Genomic DNA, 24,433 nt, shown 5'->3' on the forward strand with positions numbered 1-24,433 from the left:
GAAATGTTTTCACTTAATGGGATGGAATAAGATGTGTTTTAGTCACTATTTATGGCAATTTTCATGTGCCCCAAAACTTTTCAAATTCAAACTTTGCTGTTTTGTGCGAGTTAGGTCTCTAAGATGTCTGTCTTCTATCCGTCGACGTCATATAAAGTGCTGATCTACTATTAGTTTGCGGCATGGCATAACGAAAAGGCCGATATGCAATTGGTTGAAATGCCTCCCACAATACCTTTTCGTCTCTTCATTCAGTTCAAATCTTGTGTGCTTCAGTGGGTGATCTATTACTGTTTCATGTAAAATACCTAAATAAAAACACTTGAGCAAAAACAGATACAACAAGAACACCATTTTTGTGTTGATAGTCTGTGGAGAGGACAATTATCAGATTTCTTTTTTTATGTAACTCCCAAAAATATATTTGATCTCTAACAGCCTCCAGCATTGGCCAGCGATGAAAGGAAGGCATCTCCCTTTCAAAGACTTTCTCATGATACGTGCGCCGTCTGTCAGAACTTTTTAAGATCATCCCGTTAAGTGGTCGGGGTTTGTTTTTTTTTGTGTGGCCCCACCTAGCAGACCTTGCAAATTTGTTCACGTGGATAATATGAACAGGCAGATAGATGATGGTTTTCCAGTTCTCAACTTGCAGAACTTCACTCTGTATTACTTTATGAACACTGACAAAAGATAATCTGTAGTTCAGTATTAATTTGATAACGTCATCACTTCTATAATAAATTTGAGATATATTTTCATAATATTTACTGGTGGCATCTTTCAGGATTTATTGATTCCTGTACAGTAAATTGTTTATAATGTTTTACATTAAAAATTAACCTTGATTACATTAAAGCAGTAATGTTCTGTTGGCAGATTGTTAATTTTAAGTATTATTTTCTTTGTTTTGCTATATTAATGGAAAAATAACCTAAAAAACATATAGCCTATCCCACCCATAAAAAATATTTTTAATTTCTGTGAGCTTTTTTTTTTAAGTTCAATAAAACAGGTTAAAATGTGATGTATTTTACTATATTCTAACTCAGTGCATCTGATTTGAGATTATACATTATAGCGTCATTTTACTTATATATGCTTGCTTATTTTTCTTTGGCATATGTAGCTTCACCGGAGGCGGTGCCTATCTTCCGAAAAAACTAAAGAAGGAATGAGAATTAATTTAGCATAGACATATTGTTAGCCACAAACACCAGTATCGCTCATCCTAATAATCTTTGTGGAGGATTCTTCTCCCAAAAAATGGTAAGAGCAGACTGAACATTAAAAAACCCACATTATAATAAAAGATAGAGTGTAAGGTCCAATAGGCTGACTACCCCTTTTCGAACATGTTATGTGACATTATTCTGTTGTTGACTCATTGTTTTTGTCCTGTTTTTATTTTTATGTTCGAATTAAAAGTTTTCATTCATTCATTCATTCATTCATAGGGCAGCTACCCCTCCCATCCTCCTACCCAACCAAGTCCTGGGCACGCCAATTCCACCCCAGGCAGTAGCACCCGTCATAGAGCCGGCCATGGAGCAAAGCCACAAGGCTGAGCAGCCACCCCAGCCCAACAAGGCGACACGGGGTCAGCTGACCCCCCGGCCCCCTCGGTCCCAGCCCTATCTCACCTCATACAACCCCTACCACTGCCCCCCCCCCACACACACTCAGCAACATCCATCCATCCATCCATTATCTGCACCGCTTATCCTCAGTAGGGTCGCGGGGGTGCTGGAGCCCATCCCAGCTATCTTCGGGCAGTGGGCAGGGGACACCCTGAATTGATTGCCAGCCAATCGCAGGGCACACAGGGACAGACAATTCGCCCGCTCATTCACACTTAGGGACAATTTGGACCGGCCAATTAACCTGACATGCATGTTTTTGGAATGTGGGAGGAAACCGGAGTGCCCGGAGGAAACCCACGCAAGGACGGGGAGAACATGCAAACTCCACACAGGAGTTTTGATCTCACGACCTCAGAACTGTGTCGCACACGCGCTAACAACTGCGCCGCCCTGCTGCCCTATTTAGAGTATATTTCTTTGTAAATTATTTTTCTTATCATATTAGAAGTAGTTCTCTAAATACAAGGTAAAACAAAACACACACAAAATAGAATTGATAAAATGAGCTGTAACTAATTTCCCTATTATTTATGACACAATAAGTTGAAACAACTCAATAATAAGAAATTTATTTTTTGCAACAGTCATCATGAAGAAAAGGTTGAAATGTTACTGTACGCGGACAACATGTGCTTCAGTCTAAATGTGACTAAATAACCGACTCAGCTAACAAAAAGTGTACTTTTAAAAATAACAACAACAAGAACGACATCTTCTAGGCAGAGATGAAGATGATTGATTTTACACGACAGTTTTTAGGCCTCCCATGACAAGACTCGTGTATAAGCACCTCTTTGGTTCCTTGAATGCAGTTTTAGAAAAATAACATCTTTGAAAATTGGAATGTCCCGTGTCGGCAGCTCCTCAGTGCAAATCGTCCGATTAAAAACAGGGGGGGAGGGGAATGCAGGAGAGGCGTGATGAAGCTTACTTCCGTATCAAGCACGACTAGAGAGCGTTAAAGTATCATAGCGACTCTTCAATGATACAGTCGACCCCCAGGATATGACATTAACCCGATTTTAGGTGGGGATCTTAACGCGAACTTGCCATATAAGGGATAAAATCCCTGTTACCCCAGATAAAAATGTTTCACAAAACAAAATAGTACAAAGTAGTTACTGCTTAGGTGTAATATGTGTGTATAGGATAAAATAACATTATTAATAGATATACATCTAAAGGAAAAAATAAATTTTATTGACCTTTGTTGTGATGTGACTAGAGCTGGTATGGCGGAGTAACAGGTGTAAATGAGGGAGGATATGGCGGATGAAAATGCAACTAATTTTAAAACTTCCACTCGTGAGGATTGTCATGCCCTTAGAAGAATACATCGAATTAACGCTTCCTTATTCTTAACAAAGGTCCTAATTGCAGATTGGGTGCAATCTAAAATACAAATTGTAAATAATAATAAAGTATTGAGAAAACAAATGAAATGAATAGAAAAATAATTCAAAAATTTAAAAAGCAATATAAAACAAAGTCCAAAAAATGTATATTATTAAAATAAAACTTAAAGAAAAGATTTTAAAAAACAACAATCACAAATTAAATTATATAAAAAACAAATTAATATCAAATAATTACAGAAAGAATAGATAGAAAAAAATGTAAAAAAACAAAACATTTGAAAACAATAAAATAATAAAATAATTACATTCAATGAAAATAAATATATATCAAAATGAAATAAATAAAAAATGGAAAAACGGTTAAAAATGATTTATAGAAAAATAAAACCAAGTACTCGATACAATAAAAAATACAAATGATTTTTTTTTTTAATAAAGATAATAGTAGCCTTCATTTCCTTGGTCATTATGATTTTGCTTCTCCCTGAACCCATAGTGAATAAATACATTATTGAATGACTAACATGACGATATTCTGAACTGATTGAAGAGAAAGGCATCGTAGGAGTGAGTTCAGCCAATATCATATCGACATTTTCTTATTGCCGTGACGCAAACCAATAGCAGACCAGCATTCTATATGATGTCAACCAATAACAGACAGGCTTGTTTGAGACATAAAATCTCATGTGCTCCAACATTGCAAAGTTTTGGGGCACGCAAAAACATTCTTTATTGATGATCTATAGTGGCCGGAAAAAAAAATCCAAACTGTAAAGTGAAAACATCATAAGGCGGGGTCGCCGTATACCGGGGTCCACTTTAATTTGTCGCTAGCATTCAGCTTGCATGCCCAATGGGTTGCATAGCTTGTGTGGCACTTGTCTCTTTGACTGTAGCGACGCCACCTATTGCTCACATTTCAATCTGCAAGTGCTCTTTAGCGTGAGGGGGGAATCGAACCCGAGCGCAAGTGTTGGATGCAAAAAAGTGTCTGTGAAGTCACAATGTTAAACTCCCAGCGCACGACCATGTGGATACAGTGGTACCTTGACCTCGAGAATCGCTACATACAGTACACATGTAATTTGACGGACGCTCAAAAAATACCATTATAAAATATAAATATAAGAAAAATTATAAACAATGTAAAGAAAAAAACGAGGTGACGGAACATATTGATCAGTACTTCTGTGTTTATTTTAAGGGGCGTAGCTAAGATCAGTGTCCTGCTGTGATTGGAACTACCGTAATCCCGCACACCGCCCTGTTTTGGTTAGTTAAAACTAACCAAGTCATTTAAAAATAAATTTTGATAAGCACTTTTGTTGGCAAAATAATCTATTAAAAGAAAACAAATTGGAACTTTTATTTGTGTTTTTACTAGCTAACTGACAGTAACTAAATTGGCATTATAAGTGTCTATTTATGTTTATTTTCTTACTGCTCTATGTCTGCGTGTCAAACTCTCTATTTAAAAAATGTTTAAAGACAATAACTTATTTTCATAATAAAACTAGTTAAACTATAGTAGAACATTATTGAGAGGAACAAATAAAAGGAATTAAAAAGGCAGGTTTGATTAGAATTAGGGACTACATAAAAACGCAATTATTTAGAAAATAGCCCAAGTTTTTAGAAATTATTAAAAGCCATCAAAAATTTAAAATATCTATTCCAAATTGGTATCAAAGTATTTTAGTAAATTTTTTGTCAATATTTTCTGATTTAAAACAACAAAAAAACATACTCAAAGATTGTTTGGAATTAAGCACTACTTGAAAAAACACAAAATTCATGCTATGATTTTGAAAAAAGCCCAAAAGTTTAGAATTTATTGAAGCCCACTTAAATAGAAATATATGTTCCAAATAAGGTGTAAAATATGTTTTTAGTATATGTTTTTGTCTTTATTTTCTAAATTTTAAAAAAATAACACTTTCAAAATTCGATCGCAATTGATAACTACATAAAAACTGAACTATGATTTTGAAGCAATCGCCAAAAATTTTAGAAATTATTGAAGCCCGTTTTAAGTAAAAACATCTGGTCTAAAATTGGCATAACTTATGGAGTGTCACCCCCAAAATTGTACACAAGAAAATGGATTAAACTTTTTTTTAAGTTTAAAAAAAAAAAGAATCAATGTTTTATTTTTTAAAAAGTTCTAGATAAAATCAATATTGTAAAAAAAAAATCCCCAATTTTATAAATTACATTATTGAAGGTCATTAAAGATAAAAATATCTGTTCCAAATTGCGCATTAAATTGGGGGTGGTCCCATCTAGACATAAAGTTAAAAAGGATTCAAATAGACAAAAATAATCATACCATGATAAAAATTATTGACTCATAAAAGCCAAATCAAAGGTTTTAATTGAAAATAAATTGGGTATAAAATAGGGGGTGACCTCCCCCAAAAAGTTGACAAAAATTAAGAAAATATAAAATATTTAATCGGCATGATTAATATCAATAACTACAGGATTTTTATTACAATTATTACCCTCATACAAACTAAATAAAAACTATAATTACAAATATTCCAACAGAATTATAAAAAATAGAAATATCTGTTTCAAATTAAGTGTAAATTAGGGTGTGGCTCCCCAACATTAAAACAAAAATGTAAAAAAAAAAGAAAAAAGTACATATTTTTCTTTGTGTATATGTGGTGTTGGTGGATACATTGCTAACAATTTGAGTGTGTGAGTGGTTCTGGTTTATGTTCTGAAGTGGTTCCGGTTCTAAACTCAAGTAAGGTACCCCCTTGTCTTTGCCCCTCACAAGAACATACGAAGTAATATTTTCTGTGGTTTGCATTAAAAATCCCTATTGCTATCATTAAATTAATAAACGTCATCCACACTACTGATAAATACCATGAATAAATACAGGGATGCAAATGAGTGAATATCATGAGTGTGTTAAAAAATGAAATAAAAAATTAAAATAAGATAAAAAAGTGCCCATCCCATATAAATCATTGTGCTCGTAAGTCAAGGTACCACAGTACATTACAAACATAAATATATGTACAAGTTTAGTGCGGGTGAGAGCGTACATTTCCCCGCCCGGTTCAGTATGGGAGACCAATCCTGACATACAGAGAAATGAATATATAAATACATACAAATACAAGGTCATGTAAATAAATGAACACATAAGTAGATCACGTAATACCTAAATATATAAAATAAATGTAATCAATTAATTCCTCTCCGGATTGTGTCATTGTTTTGTCATTTATTTATTTTGATATTTATTTTGTCGTGTATTTTGTCATGTAATTTGTTGTGTAGTTTGTCATGTATTTTGTCATGTATTTTGTCGTGTATTTTGTCATGTATTTTGTTGTGTATTTATTTTTTTTGTAATTTTCCGTTATGTACTTTGTCATGTATTGTGACGTGTATTTGTTCAGGTATTTTGTCACAATGAGATGTTATTCAAATGAGGGGCGGGTCAAACCGTCTGAGACTTTCACCTACTGGTTAATCAGTGACGAATGATTGATGCACTTGTTGATTAACCAATGGGTGAAAAGCTCAACCAATTTGTCTCTCATTTGAATAACATTACGTTGTGGCAAAATCGGGGGAAATAATACATGAAAAAATAATTAGCAAAATACATGACAAAATACACAGCACGATACAAAACAAAATACAGAACAAAATACCTGTTAGAATAGACGACAAAATACACACAAAGTAGACGACGAGCATGACAAAAGACGTGACAAAACGCAAAACAAAATACACGACAAAATACATTGCGAAATAAATACTGAAATAAATACATGACACAATAAATAACAAAATGCATATATTTATGAATAAATTGCAATTATGTCATATATGTAGGTATCATGTGAATTATTTACGTTTGCATTTATTTATACGGCACATATTTGTAGTTATTTATTTATTTCCACATATGGCAGGATTGATAATCTATAGTTTTGACCCGAGCGCTTCGAAAAAGAGTTCAGGCGCATCCACACTCCTCCACGATCATGTTAGGAACGTCCCGTTTCACTATATTGTACTCGTCGTCAAAATAAAGCATGGACATTGTGCTCAGCTTGGTGGGGATGCAGCACGAGTTCATGGAACCGGGGCTCATGCCCCGCATACGGTACTGGTTGACCACCGCCGTGTGGAAGGACGACGCCGAGCCGGGTACGCCCGCCATGTAGGCGGGGCACTTCCCTTCGCAGTAGTTCCCGTAGTAGCCGGACGGCGCAATGATCCAGTCGTTCCAGCCGATGACGCGGAAGTCGATGTAGAACTGCTGCCTGCAACAAAGACTCCCCGTCCCATCGCATTCTAGGCCTCGTTTTCGAATCCGGTGCTTGGCGTCCACTTGCCGAGCCTGCACCACCAGGAAGGGTCGGTGCGACTCGTCGTTGCGGTTGAGGAGGATGGGAGCCACGCCGAGCGCCTCGCAACCGTCGCAACGGACGTCCAAGTTCTGGCGACGGTCGCCCTGCCCGAAGACGGAGCGCACGGCCCGGGTCAGCGCAAATGTATGCCAGCCGCTACGTTTCAGCTCCACGCACTTCTCCACCAGGTTCCACTTGCTACTCAGGCCCGGTTCCTGGTAGTAAATTTTCACCGTCACCTTACGCCGGGGACGTGCCTCCGCCGGCAGGGGTAGAAGTTTGAAGTAGAGCCAGAGGGTGGCCTGGGTCACGTCCAGGTTCTGGTTCCCCTCGCTGGAGATCAGGAAGAACAGGCTGGACTTGGATGTCACCAAGTCGTCTGCGAAAAGTGAAACAGGAGAAGTTACAACAAACAGTGGACACTCGGGATACAGCAACCCCACTTTACGATGTTTTCTTCACAGTGGTGATTAAAACATTATTTCAGCCCCTCTTCACTGTGTTTTCCCACATTAAACGACATCAACAACAAATTGTTTCACATCCCCAAAACCCTGGGGCACACACAATTTAATTTGACCCCAAAAACGTAACCAAGCATACCGTAGAAGTTTATTTTTATTTGTAGGGCATATTACCAAAAAAACTAATTGCCAGGCTTGGTTAATAGAGTTGACCACCCACCTTCGGTGAACTTAGCTTACAATGTTTTCACAATACAATCTGGAATAAGAGGTATTTTCGACCTTCTTTGTGATGTTTTCCCGACTACAAATGTTTTCACATGGCCAAAAACTTGGAAGTTTTTTTGGTTTGAACAAATTTATTGACACTAAAAAACAGAAAACAATCATGACAATCTCAACAGCAATTAAGCACATTCACAATATTATATTCCAATATGACATTTTTAACAGCAAACACAAAGTGAGGTTTGAACAAACCCTCTCGAAAATCTTATCAGGATTCCTGTTCGCTATTGGTCAACGTCATATAAAATGCTGGTCTGCTGCACAATATTGTATTTTTGTACCGTATTTATACACTATGAGTCATAAAGCTTGCAGTTATGCTCAAGAAAGAAGCACAGACATGATGTCACAAATGCTAGTCTATTGGTTTGCTTCATGGCATCATTTAAATGCTCTTATACTATTGGCTAAGATACCTCCCACAATGCAGTTCTCATTCTGAGAAATATGGTGACACCACGATGGCTGTGCATTCGCAATGATCGCAGCAAGGCATTAGGGCTAGGACCTTAGCTTGGCCTTTTGGCTGAGAGTAAGTGTCCCGGCTCCTAGGCTTTGTAGCGTATTATGAACTGACCGATAACGGATAATGGATAATGAATAGCGAAGATAGAACAATAACCCTTAAAAACCCCTCTCTTCATTCAGTTCAAAATTGTGTGTGCTGTACGAGTCGGTGATACAATACTGTATATTTTGTACTGTGTTCCTTGACTTGCAGTGATGCTAGAGGAAGAAGCAAAAACATGATAACCATGCACAGTAAAATGACCAGTGTTAATTTAACACTCGTATATTAGGATCATATGCTCACTAAGTTAGTGTTAAGTTAACACTATTTCTAAGTACACTAAAAACAGCGATTGGTAATTCAAAATACTAAATGTTCAACAATACCTCATTGTACATGTGGTCCTTATGTATTAGTGACAGATTAACACTAGTTATTTTATTGTCTGGAAACAAAGCATGTGATTATCAATAATACAAACAGAACAAAAAAAATGTTGCCGAAAAATAAACCAATTCACAAAGCTTGCTCAGCAATTTAGACAGAGATACTATGCATGATTTGTTCCTGTATTGCAAGGATAATGTTCAATGCAGCACCAACAAAGAATAAGATATGGCAGAAGGAGAAATCAAGCAACGTGTTTGTTTGTATTTTGTGATCAGCAGAAAAATAGACTTACATAATATATCAATAGATACAACTGTGGTATTCTTGCAATATAAAAAACAGAAATGTCACGGAGAAGTAAACCAATTAGGGTGAAGTTTGTTTAGAAAGTTAGCCTGTACAATTCCAGCCTACAGCAAGATCAGAGTTTAATTCCGCACCAACGAAGAAGAGCATTCACATAGTGGGGGTAGTATGGTAATATATAACAGCAGAAGAAGAAATCAAGTATCAGCTAAGCCAAATGGGTTTACATGAAAAAAGTAACTATCCAATTGGACTCTTAGCACTTTTGGATTTCTGTGTACATTTTCATGGCCTTAGAAAACCCAAATATCGTCAATATTCAGAGCATTATTTGACTATTATCTGCTTGGTTACGTATTTTGAGGTACTCTGGATTGCCAAATCTTGAAAAGTGACACAATACAAGTGCCAAGTCAGAGGCAAGGAAACTAGTTTCAGAATTTTGACATATTGGTCACCAACTCATCCAATTTTCCCTGCCTCAGGCAGGCAGTATAACAATTAGCGTACATCCTAGTATTCCCAAAATAGATGATTAAAAATTCTTTAGCTACACTTGGGCAATTTTACACATCCTGTTGTTGGTGTTGAATTGATAATAAAAAACTGACTCTTTGCACATTTGTATAACCATATTTCCACAACAGGAGACAGAATGACTTATTGTTTTCATAATAAGCATTTGTGAATGAGTGTGATTTGTGTTTGTTTGTTTTTTCGTATAATCTACTTTCTTTTTTTCTTTTTTTTTCTTCTAGTTATACACAGATCCACGTCTATTGTTTTTTTGTTTGTTGTTTTGGGGTTGGTTCCATAATGTCAAAGACTCTTACATTCTCATTTCTTATGCAATATCATAAATAGTCAAGATAATAATGTTTATAATTTCTGCAGTATTATCCATAATGTCTAAATAGCTTCAAAGTTCTGTGCAAATTTAGTTAACTCATTCAGTGACATAAAATCTAAATAAGTTTTCAAAAGCACTGTCCCTGAGTGCCGAAACCTAAAAATATGTTTTTTTGTTTTTGTTTGAAAAAAAAACTTTTCTAAAGGCTTTGGCACAGCTGATCAGTATGTATCACGCCTCTGGGGCTGATTTCAGTATAATAAATCACCACTAGATGTCAGGGATGGCTTTGATCATGTTTTTGTCCACATATAAAGAATCCCTAACTCGCTGGTGTTACTTTCTCAATCTAGCGAGTGAGAGTGTGTTGTGTGGACGGCCGCCAATTGACCAAAATCAAGTCACCGGTGCTAAAAAGTTCTTGCAAATTACATGAATCGTTCAGTATTCTCGCATCAAATATTATTTTGCAAGAAAAGTACCTTTGTTTTTATGGAAAGCATTGTTTAGATATTGAAGGTATCACAAATGCAAAAAAAAAGCACCAAAGTGAAAGTTCTGCTTGAAATACATCCTTTCACAAAAAACTGCTTTTTTTCAGAGGTTTTCTTGAAAACGAGTATTTTCAAGAAACTTGGCAATGCTCAACTGCGATTTGCGAAACAATAGTAAAAGCTATAAACATACAGGGTTTATTTGCTCATGTTCATTTCTAATGAAGGATGAGGGTTGAAGCTTTGTTTCATTATGTCCTATGCTTGGATAGCTACAGAACTAAACTTTCTGCAGGCCTTCAAAAATTAATCAAAATAGGCTGAATTGTTAGGCACCCGTACTTCCCACTTCAGAGAAACGACTGGCAATTGGATGGGTTACCTTATGTGAAAAGTACATATAATTTCTTCAAGTAATGAATCATAAAAAAATGACAATTACTTTGAAATTCTTATCTCCCGCATGGTTATTTTAACACATACAGTGCTGTTTACTGCTACTTAGCTGTTTAGTATATGTAGCTAGCTCACTGTGTTTTTTCCTATTACAACTCTAATAATTGCAATTTGTCATAAACATAGTTACAACATAAGTTAAGATTTCAGAATACATCAAACTGATAGCTCTTTCAACGAATCAGGAACAAAAAAGTACCGTAAAATTCGGAGTATAAGCCTATTTTCCAAGGTTTTCGATCACAGAGCTTTAACAATATTCAGCTAATTTATAGAACAAGTACTTTATATAAAGTCCCAGTTACCCCAGCAATAAATATTGTGTTCAACACCTTTCCTCATTGACTCATACCAAACATTTCTAGGTTCCTGAAAACATGCCTGTTACAAATGGAACGGCATGAACAAATCGATACATGGTGGGTTATCTAACTCCACAAACAAAGGGAGATCATTGTAACAATACAACATTTAGCTCCTGCTAGTGTTGTGTTACTGCCACGTTTCAGGCATTGTTTGAAAAGAAAAGGTAAAGGTAGGGTGCGTAGTTTAAGGTGTACTTGTATGTATGTGTATGTGTTAACAATGCCCAATTTATTTCAAAGAGCCTTTTTTTCCACCGCACCTATTTGTTTTTGTTACTTTTACCCTCAGTTTTCCAGGCGCAGAGCGCATTATGCTGGAAGAAAGGAGGCTTGGGGTATGAAGGGGAGAAGAGTGATTTAATGCGTGTGATATGGTTTTCTTTTATTACAGGATAAAAATTGACAAAGTAAGAAATAAAGTCCAAATGCTAACCCAAACCCCCAAAAAGATGAATAAGGAAGACTCTATTTTAGCGTTTTTAGGAACAAAAGGATCTTGACAGGGGCTGCAATGATGATTTCAGCCAGTAGTAGAATATTTTAAAGTTATTGACACCCCCTTTTAGGTAGGTTACAAAAACCTGGAACACTCCTTCTATGTATTGGTATGTACAAAACGTTTTTTTCTTTGCAAAATCCATGGGTGCAGCTAATAATCAGGTGCGGCTTATAGTGCAGGTTTTAGGTTAGCTCTTATCTTCAAAAAGGTTGTTGAGCTCTGATTTTTTTGCTTTTCTTCTCAAAGAATAGGACAACTCTCCTCTGGCTAAGGACCAGAATCAAGTGTGAGCCTCATCACATGCACAGTCCAGGTAAGTATACGCTTTGATTGACAGTTGTCAGGTGAAGAAGATTAGGGCAATTATTCTAGACTGAACTTTGTGAACTCGGAGCCAAGCCGATTGAAACTGACACTGAGAACTTTAGCTAAACTTAAAGCGTCACACTTGCTGCAGCGTCTTCACGCCAAGCGAAAGTTTTCCGTTTCGTACAAGTTAGATAGGACGGAAACATCTGAAAGGAAAATGTGACAAAGATAATGTCACAGCTTAAGTTTGTTTGTCTAGAATGTGAGCATTTCGAGGTGGACATTTTTTCCCGGAAGAATGAGGACGCAACACACAGGACTGTTAGTAACAGGTGTGATTTTTCTTTTTAAAATACAGGACTTTTTTACTGTAATTATTCAGGATCCATTGCTGGAAAATGGTCTCATTAGATGGTCTCACCTAATGAAACAAATTAGGAAGATTTTGTTTCATTGTTGTCATATTTAGATGCAAAATAATTTAATGTTCTCAAAGTCTTATACACTGGCTCTCTTTATTTGGATATACGAAGATAACAAATGGCTTACCAAGTGCAATATTAAAACTTTTAATTTATAGTTTGCATCCTGTTTAATCCTGGGGTCTCCAACATTTTTTTTAGGATTAGAACTACTTTTTTTAATTGAATTTAATTGTCTTCGTTGTCATTGATATCAATGTTGTAAAATATTGTATGCAACAAGAATAGACATGGCACTCCGGGGTAAAACATTTTTGTTGCTGATTAAAGCATAGGGCCACTAGTTTGATTTGCATTTCTAAAATCCTTAGTTATCATGTTATTAACAGGGTTGGGTAGGGTTACTTTGACATGATTACTTTCAATTACTTTTGGATTACTCCAATACCAAATATGCTAATAAAAGACAAAAGAAACTAAATATGAATAAAATTACTAAATTTTGCGCAGGCTTGGGGAGTAACGGAACACATGGAACGGAAAAAATGATGTTGGCAAGCTGTTTGGATTTATTTTCATTTTGTTTCTGTCGCATTTTATGTTAGTTTTGCCGGAGATCAAAGAGATCAAAGCGAGGAGAGAAAGCTTACCACGTGTTGAGAGTCATAATTTTATTCATATTTTGTTTCTTTTGTCTTTTATTAGCATATTTGGTGTTGGAGTAATCAAAAGTAATTGAAAGTAATCAAGTTAAAGTAACCTTACCCAGCCCTGGTTATTAAAGGGTTTCCCAAGGATTTTTCCATTCAAATTTTTAAGACCTTTTCAAGACCACATGCTATGAAATTCAAGACCAATTCGGCATACAGATCGGGAGGCCGTCGTGACAAACCCTGGCGCCCGATTTCACCTGGCTGTGACAGGGAGGACTTTAAAGTCCCGCCCCGTGCCGAAGGAGCGGGGAAGGTATTGTGTAGCTGGTGGCTGTGGTTTGGGTTGCAAGGGAAGGGACTGGCCCCCGACCTTGACTAGGGGTGAGACTGTGGCAGCCGTGAACAAGACCGCAAGGAGGTCAGGGTTGGGGGCAAATACGGGCCGACTCGGGCGCTGAGTCCACCCTCAAGTCGCCGCAGTCGAGAGGACAGGACCAAGTACGGGGCCTCGGTCCCCCCGGGGGATTGTCCCACCCAGGGGTGGGACGTGGTGAAATTGAATCTTGCCGGCAACGACCCCGCAGCCCTGACCCCCAAAGCCCGCGTGCGCTCCTGGTCCTCATAGGCTCCAGGCAGGCGAGTGCGGAGGAAAGTGACTTTTTGGGGGCCAACCGGAACCGTCCGGGGTGATTAAGCGCTACACCCCCAAAACGGGTTCAGGACGTTACCTGGGCGACCCCATGACGGAGGTCCGCTCCCAACTGTTGCCGTTAACCCACCGCTCCGGACTACTGCTGCGCCGCAACGGGTTCAGACGTCAGCTGAGTGACCCCTCCCACTTATTCCCTGGTACAGCCTGAACTTAGTTACAGCCTACTTTAAACGGCTCAACCGCAACCATTTAAACCTACACTTTACCATCCCAAAGTTACTCTGACTATGTCAGCGGGTTAGGGACTAGTTATACGTAGAGCTATAACATAATGCTGCCTTTCGAAAACGCGGAAATCTGCATTTTCCAAACAACACACTGCATTTATCAGTCAGAGTTCGATAAAGTCGGAGAAAATGAAAAATAATTTTACAACACGATGTTCCATACTTTTGTTAGTTTACCTGTCATACAGTTATTAGCTCTATTGTGCAGATAATAACAGGAAAATATTAAGACATTTGAGCATTAAATTAAAGACCTGTAAGCAAAGTTTAAGACCTTTTCAAGGCTTTAATTTGCATTTATAAAATTGGAGACTTTTTCAGGTTTTAAAGACCTTTGGGAACCCTGTATTTTGATATCATTAGCTTATAACTATTGGCAATAGGGTTCAAATAGGCTCCGAAAACCACTAAAGCAGGTTAGTAATTGTTTTCCTAAAAGATCACAATGAATCATCACCCCTGAGCTATTTTTAGAACAAACCCATGGGCTAAAGGTGTTCATAAAGGGACAGACACCACATTGGACCTGCTTAAGTTAGTATTTTTTTATGTTTTACATTTTATTTACAGATTTGATTTGTAACTTAAACAGGCCTTTTGCTGATTTATTGACTATTTTATGTGTACTTGTTTCCCCCTTATCAATTATATTTGGGAAAAAGGGAAAAACCTAAATAGTAGAAAAAGAAAAAAGCTAGCAAAAAAATGTCATGATTGCCCTCACATGTGCCAGCTCGTTTGGTGCCAGCTGCTGCTTGTTGCCTGATTGAGTCCCCTCCTATTTAAAATCAGTACTCCAGTCACTCCTGATCAGTCCGTCAGCGAACCTTCACATACGCAAGGCAAGCACTTTGACTCTGGCTCCCGTCTGTCCCATCCTCATCCATATCCTGCTCGTCTGCTCCTGATTTCCCGATCGTCTCCGGCTCTCTAATTTTTCCCTTCCTTCGACACGCTCTGATCTCCAGTTAGTGACCTGTTTTTGCCTACCGACCACACTCTGATCCCCTGCTCCGGCTATCGACCCGTTTTTGACCACCGACCATGCTCTGATCTTTCGCTTCAGCAATTGACCCGTTTTGCCCATCGACCATGCTTCAATCTCCTGCCCCGGCAAATCCACTCACTTCCGCATTCTGATCACGCTACGATCCCGTGAGCTGCTTGCTCCTCCTGTCCAGCAGGCACCGGATCACTGGCGTTTGTTTCTGCGCACTTCCTCGATATCCCAATAAACTTTTGTGTGAAACGTTACGCGTTGGGGTCTACCATCTGTTCTGGTTTTGACAAAAAGAGTAAATAATCTGAACTAAAAAGAGAAAAGGGGGGGTGGGGAAATAGATGAAAATAGAAAGAAAATACTGGAGAAAAATAAACAAATGTGAAAAACGGAACTAAAGAAACAAAGGGGAAGAAATAGGAAAAATATAAGGCAAAAATAGGAAAAAATGTGACAAAGGTGAAAATAAAAGAGTGAGAAAGAAAGGAAATATGTGAAAAAATGAGGTGGAAAAAAGAGGAAGAAAAAGAAATAGAAAAAAGGGGAAAAGTATATCAACTATTATCATTTGTCAACTAATTTTTTTATATTTTTTTCAGAACATTTCAGAATATGGCCGTTTTGATGACGTCCATAGCGTTTTACTGAAAATAAATTTTACACAAACCACGTTTGTCCTGTAAAAATAACGTTTGTAAATGACGATTTGATGAGTTTGTAAATAGAGAGACGGAAAAAGGAATCTCATATTTATTTATTCAAAATACTATGATGAATAGCTATCCCTCAAATTTTAGATGGATTTTCCCTCAAAATGGAACAGAGTACCACTTATGTATCATAACTTTTTCACATGACCGATCATCGTGTAATGGTTTAAAAAAGGAACTACATTTTGCATATTGATCTTTATTTTTTAGATTAGTTGCGGTTAAAAAATGTTTACATGCACCGTAAATAGTACTTTATTGATTAAACAAATGTTTGGGCCTTTAAAAAGAACATTTTCTTTGATTTTATTGTATTGTAGTTTATTTTATTATATTTCCTTACCCACTAGGGTGGTTGGGGCACCACTTCCTGTGGTGTGTCTTGGGCAAGTACAGCCTGGTGGCGACCCATCCCTCTCCAGGCCATTTTATTATAAAATATTTTTTTAAATACAGTAATCCCTTGCTATAAAGCAGTTTACTGTTCACGAATTTGCACCGTGCATTGTGTTGTAAGATCCGATCTGCAACCTCAGTGGAAATGTTTAAATCTAAGCTTCCCATCACTAAGCAGAAATGAGAGTAATGCATTCACTGTTCACAATTGCTGTTTTGGGATTTGCCATTTTGAACGCATTGTGTTCATTCAATGACGTCACAGCTATAGAGGAAACAAGCCAGATGGGTCAACTTTGAGACAAAACTTTTCAGGTCGCCCGGACGGTGAAATACTTTGCAACATAATTGTGGAGAGGAGCACTGTCACCCTTACAGCCTACAATAGTCCACATTCTGCTCGAAACAGTTATACTATTGCATACGAGTAATTAAGCATTTTAGGAGGAGATCAAGGTTCTGACAGACAAGCTGAAAGAGGGTGTCGCCATATGCAGGCAATACACAAAGAGGTAAGTATTAGTTTCAGGAGCGAGCAGCAGCAAGTCAACTGCAGGAGAGAGAGTGGGAAAGGTGAGATGGCACAACATTCATTTGTAACTTAAAATTAGTTTTATCTGGTTATATCAGTATCAGAAATATTTTATTAACACTCCACTTATTGAAACATGAATATTTTGTTTGTTTGTTTGTACATGATTCAATTGTTTGTTTGTTTGTAAATGATTCAAATTGAATCTTTTCTTCCGGCGCCGTCACGAATGGCAGCCACTCCAGCAGCTCCCGTGTTATTTTCGATTGTTCTCGATTGTTCTCAGCTCAGGGATGCTGCTGGAAATGTGAATTTCCCTTCGGGGATGAACAAAGTATCTATCTATCTATCTATCTATCTATCTAAAACACACTTCTACTCTATAGCATATGAATAACCTATACTTTTCGTGGACAATATCTCCGTATTATTTGTGATTGCAACATCCTTTGCTGTCTGGTAATCCTGAAAGGGGGATGCTACATGTGCGGTCCCTTCTCAAGGTTTCTTCATTTTCCTCATGTTGAGGTTTTTGAGTTTTTCCTTGCCCTCATGTTGGTCCCAGATCAGGGGATGATGTAATAATAGTCTGTGTAATAACCTGTGCGGCCCTTTGAGACTCTTTGTGATTAAGGGCTATACAAAGAAAAATGACTTGACTTGACTTGTTCTGCATTCTGATTGGCTAAACCAGAGGTCAGCAACAAGCGCCACTGGAGCTACATGCGGCTTTTTGGAGCCTCCTAGTGGCTCCCTGGGACTTTTTCCAAAAATGTTGAATAATAATAGTCTCATCTCATTAGCTACACCGCTTATCCTCAGTAGGGTCGCGGGGGTGCTGGAGCCCAACCCAACAATCATCGGGCAGTGGGCAGGGGACACCCTGAACTGGTTGCCAGCCAATCGCAGGGCACACGGGGACAGACAACTCACTCGCTCAATCACACCTAGGGACAATTTGGGCCGGCCAATTCACCTGACATGCATGTTTTTGGAATGTGGCAGGAAACCGGAGTGCCCGGAGGAAACCCACGCAAGCACGGGGAGAACATACAAACTCCGCACAGGAAGTCTGAAGCTGGATTTGAACCCACGCAGGAGGTACCCAAGACATGAACTGTGCCGCAACCACTGCGCCGCCGTGCTGCCCAATGATAATAGTAATAATAATAATAATAATACATTGTATTTCAAAGCGCCTTTCGAGACACCCAAGTTCGCTGTACATATGATTATATGCTTACTGTAGGAAGACGAACATGACAAACATTCCTAACGTTTTCCAATAAATAGAAAAATGTCTCTTTCAACTATTGGGGTTGCCAACCCCTAGCCTTAACAGTATTCCAGCTTTTGTTTTCTGGACTGTACAGTATCCGTTCATCCATTATCCACACCGGGTTGCGGCCTTTGTTTTGAATAAAGTGGAAAAAAAACATCAACAACAACAGTACAGTCTATAACAGGGGTCTCCATCCTTTTTCAAGCTCAGATACTTTTTTGTTACTAATTAGTGCGAAGGTCACCCAGTCTGTTGTTTTTCTAAACTAACAGCCTATGTCATTACTACATTAGCACTACAGTGTGTCTTTATCAGGTTATTTATAGAAGTAGAGTAAAAAAGATTCAGTCAACCACTAAAAAAAATAATTTTACTAAAAAATTGCAATGACCAAGCACTGGTGATTTATTTTCTGAACAAGTCAAGTCAAAGTCATACAAATTCATACAAGCACCTCAGCTGTCAATTTGACCCATGGTCTGGCCCATAAAAAGGTTTTCTTTGGCCCCTAAAATGATCTGGATTCATTGTTGCATCGTACTCAAGTAGTCGTCTATTTGTTTTTACTATAAGTTACTTCTCCTTGCACTTGTTTTTTGTCCTGAAGTGAACGATAGAAAATTGCTATTATTTTTTCTTTGAAGTGATTTTAGACCACTTTTGCTAAAAGATAAAATATGGACCACTAATAGTAAAATTATTCTCTCATTTAATGTCCGTGTGATTATTTGTTTTTCAATCAACAAAATTTGTATTTTGTGCCTGTTGAATATTACACACTACTTAACCACAAATATTTTTTCATTTATCTGATCATATTAATATATATTTGTTAGACTTTAAGTTGGTTCGATTAGGTTCACTGGACTGGTAGTCGGCAACCACTAGGCGGTGGGCTGGGAATGGCCCTTGGGTCGTTTGGTACAGGGCTGCATGGAAAAAAAAAAGGTGTCTTATTTTTTGCTTGTATATAGCGCACTTTTTTTCTAACCCACAAAATAACTCAGTAACAGGTGGATGCGATCATACACAAGGTTTTTAAAAGTGTATTACTGTATTCGAGCTGAAATTGGCCAGTCCAAAAATATCATTGACGAATATGCAAAACATTTGATGCAATGGGAATCGAACCCGGATCGCAATGGTGAGAGCGCTAAATCCTAATAACTAGACTATTTGTGTCATTTTCAAAATTTTCATCATTAGATTAGCAGAACATTGGCTTGTAGGTTTTTTTTTTGTTTTTTATTTTTTTTGGGCCCTTCCATCTGGTTGACTTAGACACCTCTGTTCTGGACATAATAAACCAGATTATTAATAGTCTAAAATTCACAGATTTTGGGGGGTGTCAGATAAAAAGAAACTATTTTTTGCAGAATGTACACCATCTTTTTTTTCTTCAAAAGTTAAATAATCTTTAGTTGACTTTTTAATTGTTTTTAGATTTTTAGATGCAGTAAAACCGAGCGAGTAAGCCACAACAGTCTGACAAGAGCCAATAATTTTTTTTCAAGGGACATTGCGTATTATTTTGCGCCTCCTATTGGTAAGAAACATAATTCATGAAAATATATATATTGATTTGAATAATAAGGAAAAATTCCACAAATTCAAGGGTGTCCCCTGCCCACTGCCCGAGGATGACTGGGATGGGCTCCAGCACCCCCGCAACCCTAGTGAGGATAAACGGTGCAGATAATGATGGATGATGATCATCAGATGATAGATCATAAATGTGCATGCTTTTTAAATACATATAGGTCAAGATTTTTGCATTTATTTCACATGACATGGACCTCACCCAGAGGGAGCTGACATAATTGTTAACCATCTTGCTGCTACGGGTACCTGAAAGCTAAAAAAAAAACCTACACAAATGGCTGGACAAATATATGAGAAGAAAAATATTGCCTCTTTTGGTTGCTTTAATTCTCCATAGTTTGAATTCTTCCTTGTGCTTTTTAGCAATTATATTTGGTTGACTACACAATACAGCAACATCTAGTGGCCAAATAAAACAAACTGTCCATTTATTATATAATATAGTACATTTTGTTTTAAAGCTCTTTTCTGGACACTCAAGGTCTCTGTACACAGAATAAAAACGGTAATATTTTAAAATATAGATTTTTAAAATTTTAAATGCTGCATTTATTCAGGGAAACCCTAATCCCTAATTTCAAAGAAAATTTGGTATAAAATATTGTTTCACTTTTTCTCAGCTCAAACTAAGCATTTTCGGTAACGAACGTTAAGTTGATAATGTTAAGGGTTTTACGAACAAAGATGGTGGCGGTAAGAGCGCTGATTCTTAATTTCTATATCACTAGGGTTATATATGGCACTGGAAAGGCAATAGATTTGATCTCATCACACTATTTTTACCGAAGGTACCAAATTGCTGAATACTTGGGGCCATGATTGAAATAATTTATTGATACTGAATTAGACTTAGAAAGCTTCTAAAGGTGCTGTACGGAATTTTACCTTATTTACTCGCTGACGCTATCTTCTGGCTGGGGTCATTATTGCAGCCTGTGTCAAACTCCCGATTGTCAAACTTCAGGTGAAAATGGCACTACTGATTTTTTATTATATTTTTTGTTTTATGCATAGGAGGTAAGAAGACTGTCTCGGTCATATTTGTATTAACTTTTTGATTTTGAAATTCATCTCATCTCATCTCATTAGCTGCACCGCTTATCCTCAGTAGAGTCGCGGGGATGCTGGAGCCCATCCCAGCTATGCGGGCAGTGGGCAGGGGACACCCTGAACCGGTTGCCAGCCAATCGCAGGGCACACAGGGACAGACAACTCGCTCGCTCATTCACACCTAGGGACAATTTGGACCGGCCAATCCACCTGAAAATGCATGTCTTTGGAATGTGGGAGGAAACCGTAGTTCCCTAAGGAAACCCACGCAAGCACAGGGAGAACATACAAACTTTGCACAGGAAGTCCAGTAGCTGGATTTGAACCCACACAGGAGGTTCCCAAAACCTTAGAACTGTGCCGCACACGCGCTAACCACTGAGCCGCCGTGCTTCCCGATTTTGAAATTAATATTCTAAATGCCATAATTGTACTGTTGGCATGCGATCATTTTCTTAACTACTTACATACTTAGTATGTGAGAATGGCTGTACTGACGTACTGTAAGGACATTGTTTCATAGAGTATCATTTTGAAAAGCAGTATTTTTTCGTTAATTTTTTCTACAAACACATCACATGTTGGTAAGGCTATTATCACATGAGTAATCTGTAAACAGCAAGGTCCTTCTCTCACGGAGAGTTATTTTCATTATTTACGAATTCATTTCCACAATCTCACTATGTGATATCACTACTAATTAAATGTTGATTTGAAAAAATAAGACTAATGAAATACAACTTGTTTTTTTGAAACATAACAGCGTATAGCCTTTTTTTGAAAACGCGTTATTGCAAGTAATACCATTTTTGCATGAGGTTAACGTTATGTTGCGTGTGCAAGTACGCGCTATGTTGCGTTTGCATGTACGTGCATTTATTAAATCTGCTCGGATAAGCACTTATTTTTTTCATTTTTTTGAGAGGTTAGGGTTTCATTTTTGGACTGTACTTGAAACAGGCCTTTTCTTACTTTTGCCATTTTCATGCTTCACGAACCAAAACTGCACTTTTCAAGCACCTTTCCTACTATATAATGTGTTTCGCGGCCTGACCAGCTTTGTAAAAGTAAGATAATGATAGAGAAATGATTCAACTTTCAACTTTTTAAGGACACCTTGAACAACACACGCCGACTTTAGATAATTAAATTGTGAGTTGTATATTGGATTGTGTTTATATTTTACGTAAAATATTTTTAACCATGGTCCCAAGTATTCGACAACGTGGTAACGTAAAAATAGTGTGACGTGAGATAAAAGCTAAGGCCTTTTTCCGTGTCATCTATAACCCTATACTGTAGTGTAGTGGTTCTAATACCACTGCATTGAATGTTGTGCAAATATGGTCAGGGATCTTTTTCGATTGATAGATAATTGCTCAAAAATACAGGTAATACAGTAAAACCTTGTGTTTAACGCGCCCCCAAACTTTAAATTCGTTTTTGGGTACAAAAAAATGTGTGTTATATACGAATAAATACAGTTAGGCGTTTTTTCACCCTCAAAAAAGTTTGCAAATCCACAGATTGACGCACCCTTTTCTGCAAAACTGATGATCTCGGAGCTCTCCTCCAGGACCTCATTGCTCATAGGATGTCCGTCCAAGTTGGGGATCTCCACCCTGCCGTCCTCTCGCAGCTTCCCGGCGTGGAGCTTCCTTAGCGCTGTCACCATTGCAGCCTTTGGTACCGGGTGCGTGATGTTGGGACGCTTCCTCATCTGCAGCCTGCTCAAAATGTGCCTCTTGACCGCTTCCAGCAAGTCTGCGTCCACCCGCCCAGATTCTGCGGCCTCCTCCGTTTGCGCAACGCCGGCGCAAGACGCGCAACTTTGGCTGGGCGCGACGCGCGCCTCCGCCTCACTGGCGACACTTGGCGCGGCGGTGCAAAGGATGCAGAGGGCGCAAGTCGAGAGCACAGCCAATCGCAACAACCAACAAGTCATTTTCTGTTCCAGAAAAGGAAAATGGACTTTTCTCTCGCTTCGGTCACACTCATAAAGTCCAAAAAGTCAAGTCCAGAGAACGCTCTGTTACATCACGTCGACCACAAAGATGAGGACGAGTCAGGTAGTAAGATTACGTATTCCACGCCACGGGAATTGGTTGCAAAAGTTTGGCCATTTCTTGGTGAGTTCCCAAGGATGAATATGAGGAGGAAAAGGTGAGGTGCCAGGGTTCGAGTCCATTCTGGCATCTGAGACCGGCCACGCACTGCAACACCAAATCCTTCCAGACGCTAGTGGGCGTGGCCAGGAATGGAGTAGGTGGAGTCGGGGAGAGAATTTCTCAATGATTACTCACGTTTCACTTGAACTTTTTCCCCGCTTTAATGTGAAACAAGACACGGTGCAGACGTTTCTCTCGGTTCTTTTATTTAAAACGCTTGTCAAGATATAACAATAGGTTTGGACTCTGAAAAATTAAGATGACGCTCAATTTGACTACAAAATAGCATACTGGCCAACACTACCACTTTACACGTTAGACTACTGCTTTTCTCCCCTTAAAAATGCCTACCCATTTTATTTTATTTTTTCGAATGTAGACAAAAAAATGACTTGAGACTAGTATTCTAGTCTACAGCTGATTTATTTTGAAGCGAGACTGTCTTCGTTCGTAAATAAACCGCTCCAACGACATCATTAGATTTATGTCTTGATAAAATGTTGCCACTTCTGGTTATAAGCAAGCATATGTTGTGGTTTTCTTGTATTTTGGAGACGGATTGTGTTTCACGCATATTAATATAGTGCACGGTAAAATCCATCGCTTTTTTAATTCAAAAGGTTGGCATGGACTGTATGCCATACCAGTCAACATTTTACCTGCATGTTATGAATGTTTTGATCATTTCAAATCGTGTACAACAATGTTTACAACAGTTTTTGTATGGGTAAAAAAACATTCCGCGTTTTTTGTTAGACCAAACTCATCTTGCCTATTTAGCTCTAATCTTGCTCACTGGTAGATTTTGACAGCGTCATCACAGATCGCTAATATTGTTGCGTTACGCTACCAAATGTCCTCCTTGATCAAGCATTTATTTTTCGAGGGTATTGCTGTCTTGTCGATAAAGTATGACATGCGCATGCGCATCATGTTGAAAACTTGATTATGCAAATTATATCTATGTTACGTAATCTGTCTTGCAGAGTGGCACTGTGGGTGAGTGGTTAGCTCGTCCGCGGCACAGTTCTGAGGTCATGGCATCAAATCCAGCTACCAGCCTTCCTTTGCGGAGTTTGCATGTTCTCCCTGGACTTGTGTGGGATTCCTCTGAGCACTGCAGTTTCCTCCCACATTCAAAAAACATGCATGTCAGGTTAATTGGTCGGTTACTGGCCTAGTAAGTGTATGCCATAATAATAATAATAATAATAATTTCCTTGTATTGTCATTCTGTGTAACAATGTACACAGAACGAAATGTCGATTGCATCTGACCCGATGCAGCCGCAGCCAAGAGAGGGCGCCGCCGACCACTTTTTAAGTCTTAGGAATGACTCGGCCGGGGCGCGAATGAAA

The 24,433-nt window shown here is 38.2% G+C and overlaps 1 protein-coding gene across 1 annotated transcript; it reads right to left on the reverse strand.

The window, feature by feature from the left end:
- Positions 1-2,229: 2,229 nt before the first annotated feature.
- Positions 2,230-23,082, reverse strand: LOC148369638 (inhibin beta B chain). Its single transcript, XM_088331743.1, has 2 exons — positions 22,444-23,082; positions 2,230-7,768 (listed from the first exon to the last, which is right to left on the reverse strand). The coding sequence occupies exons 1-2, from the start codon at positions 22,850-22,852 to the stop codon at positions 6,993-6,995; spliced, it is 1,185 nt and encodes a 394-aa protein (XP_088187869.1). The 5' UTR covers positions 22,853-23,082; the 3' UTR covers positions 2,230-6,992.
- Positions 23,083-24,433: the final 1,351 nt, after the last annotated feature.

Source organism: Urocampus carinirostris, chromosome 3 (assembly GCF_059441175.1).
Source record: "Urocampus carinirostris isolate Australia breed hairy pipefish chromosome 3, RoL_Ucar_1.0, whole genome shotgun sequence".
NCBI classification, from domain to species: Eukaryota; Metazoa; Chordata; class Actinopteri; order Syngnathiformes; family Syngnathidae; genus Urocampus; species Urocampus carinirostris.

What these genes read in the sequence shown, in the direction of transcription:
- LOC148369638 (XM_088331743.1), bottom strand. Translation starts at nt 22,852, where the DNA reads ATGACTTGTTGGTTGTTGCGATTGGCTGTGCTCTCGACTTGCGCCCTC. An exon ending in CATCAGTTTTGCAGAAAAGG is followed by an intron (nt 7,769 to 22,443) that starts GTGCGTCAATCT and finishes CACTTTTCGCAG; the next exon opens with ACGACTTGGTGACATCCAAG.